Source organism: Squalius cephalus (genome assembly GCF_949319135.1).
Source record: "Squalius cephalus genome assembly, chromosome: 19".
Taxonomy (NCBI): Eukaryota; Metazoa; Chordata; class Actinopteri; order Cypriniformes; family Leuciscidae; genus Squalius; species Squalius cephalus.
In genome coordinates, this window is record NC_137140.1 from 31,391,707 (window position 1) to 31,405,866 (window position 14,160).

The 14,160-nt window shown below is 37.9% G+C and overlaps 1 protein-coding gene across 3 annotated transcripts in view; it reads left to right on the forward strand.

The window, feature by feature from the left end:
* The window catches only part of epc1a (enhancer of polycomb homolog 1 a), a 33,552-nt gene that overhangs the window by 8,074 nt on the left and 11,318 nt on the right, over positions 1–14,160 (forward strand). For 2 of the 3 annotated variants that reach the window (XM_079852119.1, XM_079852118.1), the window contains exons 2-3: positions 8,566–8,725; positions 12,887–13,032. In XM_079852119.1, coding sequence (XP_079708245.1) covers positions 8,626–8,725; positions 12,887–13,032 — 246 coding nt within the window. In that variant the 5' untranslated portion in view covers positions 8,566–8,625. Of the gene's footprint in view, positions 1–7,180; positions 7,337–8,565; positions 8,726–12,886; positions 13,033–14,160 lie in introns of those variants that run through there. The other variant, XM_079852120.1, reaches the window with a different exon arrangement.

Here is a 14,160-nt window from a genome sequence, read left to right on the forward strand (position 1 = left end):
TTCCCTTCAAACCTCTATAAGCATTCTGTACAAAAATATATTTTAAATGTCATATAATTATTGTTGTTCAGGCTCCTTATCAAGAGAAAGGGTCTGAAATGATTAGAAAAAATAGCAGCTCATGCATCACTTAATCAATACCATAATATCTTTATATAAGAATGTATTCTCACAGTTTTCCATTGCTCAATTGACCACTTCTAGAACAGGTGTAGCCACCTACAAAGGTGTAGTTTGTTTCTAGAAACATCTTTGCATAGACTATTCAAGTGAATGCAATTCCATTCATTAACATAGCGGCTTTGCACTCTGTTCAATCACATCCATCATGTGATTTCAACATTATAAATTAATTATGTATAAATAATGCTCTCCAATCAGGGTTGGAAATTTAATGATATGCGGGCAAAAATGCTCCTGTTGTTTCGACAGTGCTGTTTTTGTTTTGTTTCTGAATGAATCCGTGTTTTTGAACAAATCGGGTGAATCACTGATTTACTGAGCCATTCATAAAAAGTCATTTGTTTTGTTCCTGAATGAAGCAGTCGTTTTTAACGAATCGAAGGATTCAGTGACTCAATCATTAACACTGGCGGCTTTAGTTTACCATCTAAAAGAGTAGGCCTATTTCATTTTTATTTATCATTTTATATTTAAAACATTATTCTCATAAGATAGCAGTGCAAATGCATTAATACCACATCTAAAAGTCACTTTTTGTCAGATTTTTAAAATAATTTAGTTTACACTGATTTAATTTGATTGGTACAATAGCCAGTTACTCATTTTCATTAATGAAGTATTCAGAGGAAAATATGGTCTGTTTTCATTTAGCCTACATCTATGTATTTATGAAAGTTTGGTTTTTAATTTGTAGATTTGAAAATTAACACTATACTGCATGTATTATACTGCACAACACATTAACCAACTTCAGCTGGTTAAGAATTGTAAGACATTTTTTTGGTATTGTGACAACCCTACAAATAATAGGAAAAAATACAATATAAGAAATGAAATAGTGGATTCATTTTTTCAGTTACAGAAGTTTATTGTAACAGTAGCATTCAAAAAATGCAATTAACAAATGTAAAAAGAAAACAGTACACAGACGTTCACCTTATTAATTAAACGTATAGCTGATTCTTATTAAAGCTACTGAAGTTATTCAGTCAAGTGCAGTGAGTGTTGTTAGATTAAAGGCTTAGTTCACTTTTAAAAAAACTTTTGCTGATAATTTACTCACCCCCATGTCATCCAAGATGTCCATGTCTTTCTTTCTTCAGTCAAGAAGAAATTAAGGTTTTTGATGAAAACATTCCAGGATTTCCCCCCATATTATGGACTCCAATGGGACCCAAACGGTTCAAGGTCCAAACAACAGTTTCATTGCAGCTTTAAAGGGCTTTAAACGATACCAGACGATGAATAAGGGTCTTATCTAGCGAAACTATCGGTCATTTCAAAAATAAATAAAAAAGTTTAAGTTTTATAAGCACAAATGCTCGCCTTGCTCTGTTCTGTGATGCGCGTTCGTGACGTCACGTAATACGCAGTTACGTTGAAAAGGTCACGCTTGACGTGTTTACAAATGTGCGGAAGGAGGACCATATACACGTATTCAAATGTATTTGTTTCAGTTTATCGTTTAAAATGCCCATTTCGTGTGCGTATCCTGGGTGCTTTAATATTAAAAAGCTTAAAAGAAAATTTTCTTCAGGACAGAAATTTTTCAAGCGTGACCTTTTCAACGTAATTGCGTATTACGTGACGTCACGAACGCGCATCACAGAACAGAGCAAGGCGAGCATTTGTGCTTATAAAACCTTTTTATTTATTTTTCAAATGACCGATAGTTTCGCTAGATAAGACCCTTATTCATCGTCTGGTATCGTTTAAAGCTGCACTGAAACTGTCATTTGGACCTTGAACCGTTTGGGTCCCATTGGAGTCCATAATATGGGGGGAAATCCTGGAATGTTTTCATCAAAAACCTTAATTTCTTTTCGACTGAAGAAAGACATGGACATCTTGAATGACGTGGGGGTGAGTAAATTATCAGCAAAAGTTTTTTTTTTAAAGTGAACTAATCCTTTAACATTAGTGACACAGACAGCAGGTTTATTAGGCGGCTGTCAGTTTAAGACTTAATGCACGGATCTAATAAACTGATACACATCCGAACTGTTTACATTCACTTAAGATACAAACGACTGTTTATGTAAACCATGTGTGTATTTGACAGTTTAAGCGCAATAAGATGCGAAAAAGAACTTATTTTATTACTCTGTTTGACAGGTTGTTAAATGGGATGTGAATGTACATTGCGCTTTACAGTAAGTTGGAACACGGGTGCCAGAACTGAATGAGCACTGTAGCACGATACTACGATCTCTCTTAAAAGGCAGATCGTGGAGACATGTTTATCATTAGCCGCTTTCCGACCAAGTAGTTACAGGAACTTAGTTATAGGAACTGTCCACTTCTAAAGAGTTCTATGAACTACTCTCCCCCAAACTCGGTTTTGCTGTTTGCGTTCGCACTGGCCAAGTGGCCATAGGAACTGGTAGGAGGGGTAAGGGAGTGACGCAAGCACGGTGACTTTTATTTTGACGGCGCTGAGAACGCCAGAGCAAACAATGCTCGCATTCTCTGTGTTCATTAATTAGCGATCTGTCTAACAGTACTGTTTAACATGTTATTAGATAGAATTGTTATATAAAGTACACAGTATATGAAAAAAAAAGTTATTAGCCTATGCCGTGTAGTTGATGTCCAGTGTTGCTAGCTGAGCAGAAATACAGAATCATGTGACCTGGTCCCCTCAAAGTTGCATTGGATTTTCTCTTCAGCATAAAGGTTTAGAGGCCCATCTATCACTGTGTTCCATGTTTGTATAGTTAGTTTCTGGAGTAAATATATAATCTTTGTGTTTACATAGCTGTTTTAAAAATGGCAGGTGCTAGTGTTTTGTGTGCGTTCGGTCAGCGTACACTAACGTCACGAGTAGTTCCTGTAGTGCTGATTTAGACCCTACTCTGAAGTAGGAGCTAAATTAGTTCCTCCAAATGGAGTTCCTAGAACTGAAGTCGTTCCTAGTCGGCGTGTTCGCTCCGCAGGAACCATCCGGGTACTTTAGCCAATAGTTCTAGGAACTGTGAAAAGGTTCCTCCGGTCGGAAAGCGGCTGTTCACAGTCTAAAATCTTTATATTGCATTCCCCTAATGCACCTGAAATGTTTGTTGCCGCACCCCAAATAAACCTTGTGTGACATGCACAAGACATCACACATCTCTCTGAATTTCCTTTTACAATGTCATTTTGAGTTTGTCTCTAATTTTCTTAAAGAAAGAAGTTTATTTTTAGACTGTTTCTTTGCAGGTAGCTGTCATTTTGTCTTCCGAGTTATAGGAGAGAAGAGAGGCTCTATTTTGTCACCTGAAACCTCTGAAAGCCGCAAATTCCTCCTGCTTTGTCAACAAACGTTCGTTAAATAAATGTTTTCCGCGTGCTGATGCTGGATATTCATCTGGTGTAGCTGGTTTTCTTCTAAATCTCAACTCATGTAGGCTAACCCTTGAACACAGCTAGTTTTTCTGTAGATATTGCTAATGTCTCACCTGACCGTGTTTGTAAATCATGTCATTGTGCCATCAGGATTTTGATCAACATCCATCATGAATAACTATGATGGTACAATGACAATTATTGTTATATTAAATGTAATTTCTCTGTGCTATCAGATTCAGCACTAAGCAGAATTGCAATAGAGTTAGCAATGGGTCTACCTGCTTGAACGAACTTATGCAATCGTCTATATTTTAGCAGTTGTTTGGTGCAGATATGTTCAGTTGGCTTTCAAAAGAGCTAATTGTGTGCAGTCCTCTTTATTTTTCCAAGATGCAGGTTACACGTTTATTTTACGTAGCAGTGTTTGTAGCTTGTGGTGAGGTGTTTTTAGTGTCTCTAGTGGCAACAAGTGGAATTGCAAAACTGCTATTTTTAATTGCCTGCGATTTTGAGCTCAGTTGGATAATCATGTAATGAATTGAATTTCCTTTTATTCACATTTATTTGTCTTCATCACAGTTGCAAAGCATGATGCTTCATTTTCAGTAATGTGATTTGTGGTTATTGTTTAGACCAGGGGTGCCCCTGTCCTGCACAGTTCATCTCCAACCCTAATCAAACACACCCGCCTTTAATTTTCAAGTGATCCTGAAGACCTTAATTGGTTGCTTCAGGTGTGTTTGATTAGGGTTGGAGATGAATTGTGCAGGAGCAGGATTGGGCACCCTTGGTTTAGACTAGGCTATATTAGTAGCGTATGCAGGGCCTTGTACACTTGGCAGATGTGTCGGCTTTGGCAAATGCAACAATCCAGCAAGCCGGTTTTCCCAGAGATGATGGTTTCCTCCTTCCAGCGTCATTCCGGTGTGTCGGCTAGGCTAGAGGTCATGGCAGCATTCCAGACAAGTTTGACCTGCTTGTTTCTCTCTAGGTCCCTGACAGAACGCCAGGACTTTGTAAATGACTTGGCATGTTCTGTAAGATTAGCATTGTTGCTTCAAACAGCCGTCCGGGCTCAACACTAAGGATTTTTTTCTACTGTCCGTGTCTGGTCGGGCCAGTGGTTCAATTTGAACATGTTTGGCGCCATCACAAAGAAAGTAATAGGCTAAATACATAAAAATAAAATAGGGCCAGTTATTGTTTTTGGTGTTTTTGACCCATTAACTTAAATAAAGTGACAGCAAAAACTACTAGCCTTACTCCTAGCCTATATATTTCAAATATTGTTAAAGGTGCCGTATGTAATATTGACAGCTAGCGGTTGAAATGTGTACTGCAGTCCAAATTCATAATATTGGAGAGAGTTGTTTCTTCCGCCCCTCCTCAGACTCAGATTAAAATTAAAAACAGAGAGCAGGAATATTAGATTGCTGTCACATTAAGACCTAATGCATGAATCCAATATACAGTTTTTCCATTCCATTGCGCTTTTCATTTGTTTATCAATGCAAGCACGCCAAAGACGTTGTGCTCACGACGCATCTTTTGCAGCATCTCGTGCATGAAACGGCATTCTATTAGCGTGATGTATTTAAACAATGGTCAAATAAATGAGCATATGTCTAAGTAAAGAAGCCCGCCACCCCCAACGATATTGTGCATCAGTGTTCTGCTGACAATAGGATGGTTTGACTATATGTGTCATTGCCATTTAAATTGTATTATGTCTGTCTATGCATTATTTCTGTCATCCTGCACTCTAGATATCAGCGTCAGACATGAAAAAAGCCCCATGCTAGTATGTAATATGCTTATGTCTGAATGTGGTTCTTTTGAAGCAAAATAAGCTCTGATCCTGGATCAGCCAGGCCAACATCAGGTCACCGTTTATGATGATTCGATGATCCTGGTCTTGTGGATTTGGGCTTTACGCTCCATTGTCTTTAGATTGAAGTAATGGTGTTAAGGCAGGGCGATATGATGTTGTATACCATGCAATGGTAGCAATGTGTCAGTCAGTATGTTCTGCTCTACACTGAGTTAATACTTGGGGTGTAACGGTTCTCTGTAAAAAATCAAACTGTACCGGTCTCCACACACTCTTCCGCACACACTTGCACTGCGGTTAATCTTAAATGCATAAGTGTTGTTGAAAATAACGTGTAAAATAGACAGAGTTCCACTAATACATGTCAATTGAAACACATTCTGGCTTCCCAATAGATTATAACAGCAATGATCAAACGTGGACATCACAGTCACTCTTTGTAAACTTTGTTCAATGCGAGTGCCATATGCTCAAACCAGTCATTTACTGTCATCTCCTGGGTGTTGATGGTGCTGGTGACACCTGAACAGCACACATTGCAATCTGCAATCTGAATGAGAACTCGCACGCTGTGAGAAGATTTGTGTTTTTGCACTCATCCGAAGCGTGCACACGGAAAGCCGTGCAATTATATTGAGTTCCTCATTCCAGTCTTGCGCTTGAACATTAGTGAGCCAGTAAGCATGCAGCATGATTGGCTGTGGCGAGATATCAAGGAAAAACACTAGTTTATGCCAGTTATGCCCAGAGACATGGCTCATACCACACGTGAGGCTGTAGTGTGTAAGCATCCCATTCCCCATAGATGTAAAAGATGTGGAAAAGATAAAAGATGTGGCTACATTTCACCATGCTCGATGCCAACAGTGTGTGATGCAATATTTGCAACAACAGAGTCTTTGAGTCTGTAAATAAAGTCAACAAACGGAAAAAATAAAACCAAAGGGTTTTTTTAGGTTATATATAATGTAGGCTAATCTTGTTAAAATGGATTTTATAAAATTGGTATCGGAAAAAGTATTGTTCAGGAACCGGTGTCGATATTGAAATTCTTTTAACGATACTTAGCCCTACTCATGTCAGTATATTGGATCAGTGCGTTATGTCTTAGTGACAGCAGCCTAATATTCCTGCTGTCTGTGCTTTTAATGTTAATCCACCAAGGAAATCACTCACTGCTCTTGACTGAATAGCTTTTCTAACTTTAATAAGGATTTATCTTTACCGTGAAACATGCATTGTTATTTTACATGTGATTACTTTATTCAATTTCTGTACCTGAAAATTGCTTTGGATACCTGAAAAGAACTGTTTATTTTATTTGTTTCTTTGCTCTATTGTATTTATTTGTGCTGTTGCTTGTAGATAGATTAGCCTATTTGTTCTTATTTTCTTTATTTTTATTTAACAGTAGTCCTTTTTTTTCCTGAACATAGCACCAAACCATTGCACCCCTAGTTTATACCACAAAAAATCCACTGTGCGGTTAAAAAAAAATCAGACATGTAATTTATAATGCATTATGTTTTGTTTAGAAAAAGTATTTTGTTACATAATGTGAATGTCAAGCTTCAGTCATTAAAAAAAAAAAAAAATCAAACAAGTATTTTTTTTTTTTTTGTCAGCTGAACCCCTTTGACCTAAAATATTTAATTGAAATACCCCCTTGAAAAGAACTACAAAATATGGCTGTCTGAATTCATAATCAGGATTTGCTCACAAGAGATCCTAGTTATAAACACTTGGAGATCGTGTTTTGGTCTCTTTCAGAGCTTTTTTGTTTTATATGACCATTTTGTTCTCTCTCCCCTCATCTGTTTGTAATTATGATCCTCTAAGGTCAGTGACGGGGTCACCCTCGGCGGGGGGAGAATTTGCAATCCGAAGGTTATTCAGAGGACTGTGCCAAAGGAAGTCTGGCTTTTGTCTGGTGATAATTGCCTCCTTTCGAGAGACCTTTCAATGAGGGCTCGCAGCTGAGTCATTTAAGACGAGGTGTGTGTGTGTTGTGTGTGTGTGTGTGTGAGAGAGAGAGAGAGAGAGAGCGCGAGAGAAAGAGAGTTGTGACTAATAAACTATTGAAAGTTAGTTTTTAAACTATGGCTGGCAGGAACACAATGTTAACTTTAAGTAAATGGACATTTTGTTTGCTTTCTTACTGCTATTACGTCACCAAGTTTGTTTGAGCTCCTCTGGTGAAATGCTTCTAGGCTATCATGCGTAATGTTTTTTTTATTATTATTTTATTTCCTTATGCCAAGTGTAATCATTTCAGATGAGCTCCTGGGGTGCATGACGTCAGGCGAACTGGCCAAATGATTTGGAGTATTTTTGGAGACTGTGCTCTTTTGTGTTTTTCAGAGTAGGTTTATTTTATGTTTTATGAAGCCTGTTTATGGCCTACTTATTTAAGGGAGGTTTCTGAAAACCGGTTGAGGTTATTGCATTAAAATGGTTTTGCCATTTTCTCTGAAACCACAGCTCATCTCTTTTGTGGTTTGATCTATATTACAAATTCATAGGGGATGTAAAGAAAAGCACAAAAGTGTTGCGTAAATGGGGGTGTAGTTTAGTTATAATGATCAGGTTAGATGCTCAAAGACCAAACTGGCTTTGTTTTTGAAGGATTCTTGCATTGCCTCTTCTGAGTCAGCACAGGTTTTTGTATAAATGGGGTTACCGGGAGAAAATTAAGGCGGATTACTGCGGCGTGTTTGTATCATCTTTGTGGAAAAAATGATGTTGTGAATTGTTTGGAATCAAGCTGGTCATGATGACGATCAAAATATTTATATTTTGAACACTATCCCATGCTGCTTCTGCATATTGTCAACTGTTTTGTAAATATCTTTGGCAAATGGCAATGTTGTTCTGCAATACGTAACCACTAATGGCGTTCTGTTCGAAACGATTTGTTCTTTTGATTTGAGTCTTTAATGATTCATTCGGTACAATTTGAAAAGTGTTTTATAAACAACCGTTTAGAATCAATGCAAAATTTGAATCTGAATATTGTGGTTCATTTTTCTATTATAACTTTCGAATGGATTCGCTAACAATGCTAATAGACTTAACAATGCTAATAAACAATGCGAAATCATTTTAAGACCCGTTTTTTTTTTTTTTTTTTGGTTCAATATGATCCTCTACTTTGTGAATGGGAATGTTTACTGAAGCATGGGAATGTTTACTGAAGCATATGTCTCTGTTTATGGTTGCCATAGGAACACCATCTCCAGAGGGCGATTTCCGCCCAGCAGGTGTACGGAGAAAAGAGGGATAACATGGTGATTCCTGTCCCAGAGGCCGAGAGCAACATCGCCTACTATGACTCGCTTTACCCCGGAGACTTCAAGATGCCAAAGCAGCTCATTCACTTACAGCGTGAGTACACAAATGTAAATCAGCATAAACAAATGAAGGGAGTATTTCTTTAACCCTTTTAAACCGACTTGAGAACTTTCTGCTCTTACGTTTATTCAGTGCACTGTCAAGTGCTTGATCAGATTTGTTGTGTTGCCGGTCTTGGCAGCAATTATATTGTCGCAAATATTGCATTGCACGCTGTCGGCATCGAGCCTGGTGAAATGTAGCCACACTTTTTATATTTTCCACATCTTTTACATCTATGGGGAATGGGACGCTTGCACATTAAAGCCTCACGTGTGAGCCACGTCTCTGGGCATAACCGGCGTAAACTAGTGTTTTTCCTTTATTTTGCCACATCCAATCATAGGGCCCTATAAAATTTCCCAAAGTCCGTTTTTTCTGTTTTAATTTTTGGGAATTCAGTTTTTTTTTTTTTACCCTTTACTGTTATTTTAGTCGTAAAAAGAGTGTTTTTAATGTTAATTATTAATGTACACAAATAAAATAGGAATGACCGTAAATTTATTGAGGTAACAAACAAAATTCTCATTTTAAGAGGTGTTAAATGTGGTTTGGTTAGTTTACATTAGTGAATGTATTAGGCTAACTAACATGAACCACGAGCAATACATTTGTTACTGTATTTATAAATCTTTGTTAATCTTAGTTAACCCTAACCCTGTATTTTTATTATGTTACTTCACACAGTGCATTAAGCTAACTAATGTTAACAAATACAACTTTTCATTTAAATAATGTAGGCTACTAAATGGTGAAATTAACATTAATAAAGATTAATAAATGCTGTAGAAGTGCAGTTTATTAATAGTTAATGTTAAATGATCTAGTTAACTAGAGTTTAATAAATGGAACCTTATTGTAAAGTGTTACCGATTTTGTTATACACCGGGCCGGGCCTCTCTCTCTCTGCTCGTTCTTTCAGTAATATGCGATTTTCCTCAGACATACGTTTTTCTCCCTCACAAAAACAGAATTTTATTCCAAATATGTAAAATTCCGCGAAATTCCGTGTTGACACTAGATTCCGCATTAATTTGCCAATTCCGTGATCGCAGAAATTATAGGGACCTACAATCATGCGGCATTGGTTCGAAATATGGTACCGATCGACAAGACATTTTTTGATACTCGATTGTATCGAGGCATTTCGGTCGGCGCCTAAAAAGTATCCAGTTCAATACAGCCAGCCCTATTGATGAGTCAAGGCTGGAATACACTTCATGACTTTTGCTCAGATTTTTGCCCTGATTTGCATGCAACAGCCTGGGTGTTACACTTTAAAGTAGATCAAATCCTTGTTTAATATTTGCCAAACAATATTGAATTCAAATGTTAACTTAAATTTTTTTAAATAGAAATGCTACAGCCACTGTAATTTCTTGAATAAGAAAATGTGGACATCAAAACATGCAAACTCAGAGCGAGGGTTTAGACTTTTGAAATCGTGATGAACGGTTCGCATGTTTAGAAACGTATATGATGTATTCTCCTGTGTTGCCGTAGGTTTGTAAATGATTCACCTTACAAATCTGATAAAATGGCACACATTGTGTTCCCAGATGAACGTTATAAGCAACCCAAACTCACAGCATATGCAGAGATGGAGTTTGAGAGGCGCTTCACATGTGAATAAGTTCATGTGGAGCAGCATCTGTGAACTGAGACGCACGTAACCTACACGCATGCAAATAAATTAAGCACTCAATAACATTATCTATGCTGTAGTATGTAATGGTTTTAATACATTGTGCAGCCTTAGAAAACAGTCTAATAATGCGGTTCATGGATTCTCGTCCGTGGAATGCGCCACTTCCGGTATTTTGCCGGTTACTCGGCACGGGTAAAACAATTTAATCGAGGAGATGTAACAGCCCTATTTTAATTGTAACTTAGTACTTCCCAGTAAATGATTTGTTGATATAGGCTACTTAATGTGTGCCATGTTCTTAGATGCCTCTTAGTCTGGTTTAGTTTGAATAGGTTCGCTGTGTGGGGCAGTTAATATTTAACTGACATGACTTAATTTCTTGGCTGTTTCATCTATCTTGAGAGAGTGTGTGTGTGTGTGTGTGTGTGTGTGTGTGTGTGTGTGTGTGTGTGTGTGTGTGTTATGGGGTAGATGGAGTGACTGGTTGAGTTTAAGTGAGTTTGGCGGCCCCTGGGGTGTCTGTAATAGGAGCAGGAGGTGTCCTGCTGTCAAAGAGTGTCTGAGCACACGCTCTCACACACACCAGACAAGAAGGGGGAGGGAAAGTGGAAGTGAGGATGAGGCACTAGGAGCACTGTTCAGATGGGGAAGTGTCTTTAAGAGACATCTCTTGGGTTTTCTGACTTTTCAGACACAGTCTGGTCCATACTGGAGCTTAATTTGGGCAAAGTCTTATGTGCCATTTAGGAGCCAGTAAATCTGAAATTGAAGCTACCATAATAATAGACTATCATGCAACAAAGTGGTAGCCCATATAGAGAAATTAGTCTGTGAAAGGTTGTACAGAAGATAGGGATGCTCCGGTCAGGATTTTTCAGCCGATACGACGACCAATTTCATGATTTTAATGCCGATTCCCAATCATTCACGCTTTATTTAAATGGATAGTTCACTCAAAAATTCTGTCATTTACTCGCTCTCAAGTTGTTTCAAACCATTCTGTTTGAATTTCTTCTGCTGAACACAAAAGATATTTTGAATGTCGGAAACCAAACAGTTGATGGACCCCATTGACTTACTCGTACCGGTAAATGTTGCATCGTACAGTAAAAGTTGTGATATTGTACTTTACCTTTCTGTCTGGTTTAGTAATATAGGCTTGCCGAGTGGAGTAGTCAAAAACTGTTTGTTTCAAAATCCTTCTCCTTTGAATATTAAACGCATGTTCCCTCATGCTCTTTTAAACTGGCTAGTGCTTGCAAGTTATCTGTGAAAAAGGCTTCCGATGATGTGTAGATGTAAACAAAACAAAATTGCACCTTGATGAAACCTTCAAAGAATAAAAAAGTGCCCATATTGTCAGACCCGAGGAACATTCAAAACATAAACGAACTAGGGATGCACCGAAATGAAAATTCTTGGCCGAAACCGGAAATTACTTTAAGATAATTAATTTCTTATCTTTGTTATAAGTGTATTGTATATTATTATTATTATTATTATTATTATTATTATTATTATTATTATTATAAGACTTTAATTAAATGCAATAATTTTACTGAATCTGAATTTAAAAAACAAGCCAATAAAATAAAATAACCACACTTTTTTTTTTAAAGTAACATAGCCCTATATTAAAATAATATTAAATATCAATTCATTCAGTTATATGCAACAAACTCGTATAACAGATTTATTTTTTGACTAATTCTCAAAATAAAGTATAGTCCTAGAAAACTTCTATTGTCAGAGAATTTGAGCAGATGGCAGGGAGTGGATCAGTGAACGGGAAGGTAGCGTCATTTTAGCAGCGTTGCCCAGCACGAATATTCCAAAGAGTATATTGCAAAGAGAAGTCTACTACAGAGAAATTTCATATTGGCACGTTATTTGAGCGGACTTTGCTTTTCCTGTGAGCATGATCAGTACATGAGTGGAGCGTTTGGGCCGTGAGCGACAGAGCAGGACGCACAGTACACACACGGAGCATAACATTGAGCAGAGAGCACAGCGTGCCCACACACACACACGGAATGGAGAGCGCGGCGCACACACAGAGCGGAAAAGCTGAGCCGCTCATGAAAATATACTTTGCGAGAGTGTGAAACCTAACACTGAAGGGCAGGGCGGCATATCTTTGGCTTATATTTTGGGCCTTTTTTCTCTTTCGGACTAAAAAGAGAATTTTCTGCAGACGAAATTTCGATGCATCCCTAAAACCAGGGTTCACCAATCTCGGTCCTGGAGGGCCGCTGTCCTGCAGAGTTTAGCTCCAACCCCAATTAACCTGAACCAGCTAATCAAGGTCTCATTAGGCATACTAGAAACTTTCAAACAGGTGTGTTGGAGCTGGTTGGAGCTAAACTCTGTAGGACAGCGGCCCTCCAGGACCGAGATTGGTGAACCCTGCCTAAAACGAACAAAGACTTTTAAACATAAAGCTAAAATCAGAAAGGAGACTGAAGCTTTGTTTGAGCTTGTTTAACCTTCAGTGTCTCTCTCCACAGCTTTCAGTCTGGATACGGAGCAGCCGGACTACGATTTGGACTCGGAGGATGATGCTTTTGTGAATAAACTGAAAAAGAAGCTGGAGGTGGAGGCCCTGCAGTTCGAGGAGATGATTGACAGATTAGAGAAAGGCAGCGGACAGCAGGTTATTAAAAAGATTCACCGCTTATAATGTGAACTGTATATAAAAATAAAAAAAAACCTTGGGGATTTCAGACAGTGACGCTCAAAACTTTAAATTAAAAACTGAATTGATTCTGTTAAACCTCTCTGTCTGAATTCTGGATGTCTGTGGAATGCTTAAACTAGAAGTCCAAATAGATGTAGAACATTTAAAAGACGAACAGCTGTTAGTTAATGCTGATAATCTTAAAATATAAGGGGTCCTATTATGCTTTTTCACTTTTTTCAACTTTAGGTAGTGTATAATGTTGCTGTTTGAGCATTAAAAAGATCTGCAAGGTTACAAAGCTCAATGTCCACTTCAAAGGAAGACATTTTATTTATCAGAATCCACTTTCCAAGAACTACAACGAACGGCTCGTTTGGACTACAACGTGAATTTTTTCCCCTGGCTTTATAGAGTCATAATGTTCCCTTATTCAAATAATCCCCGCCCAAGGAATACGCAGAAAAACGGGCGAGACCTGGGTGAGCTGCTGCTATGTCAATGAGACGCAACTCATTTGTTTGACCTTCCTAAGGCTGACAAACTTAGAATGTGTAAAATTTATTTTAAACACCGTTCCTGAACATTATAATCTCGATGTTTATCTGTGCGCTGGTCATTTAAAAAAAGAACAGCTTCCTGAAACACGATGCAGGCTACACACAAAAGCTTCTCCTGAAATGGAGCAGTTTCTACTTTGTCGGGAAAATCGAAGTTGCGTTTTCTATTAACAGTTCTAATTATAAGTTTTATGATGTTGCTACACTCGCCTGGTAGCCAACATTAGTGTTGATAGAGTGTTGTTTAGTATCTTTTCTAAGGCTGTTCACTGTCCCTTAGGAAATTAACCGTGTTTTTGTGATCGTTACTGTTTGTATAAACCATAGTTTTCCAACAAATATCATGATTAAATGGTGGATAATATCGTACCTATAATGTACAAGAAAAACATCACGTACACTCTGAAACGTCCTGTGAAATCCGTGCTTGCAAACTCCTTGCATGAAATCCGTTCTGGTTGCTCCTCTTGTTTTTTAACATTGTCAGGGTCTGAATCTGGTTTGAAATTGCGCCATCCTATATTTACACTAGAGCAGAACTCGC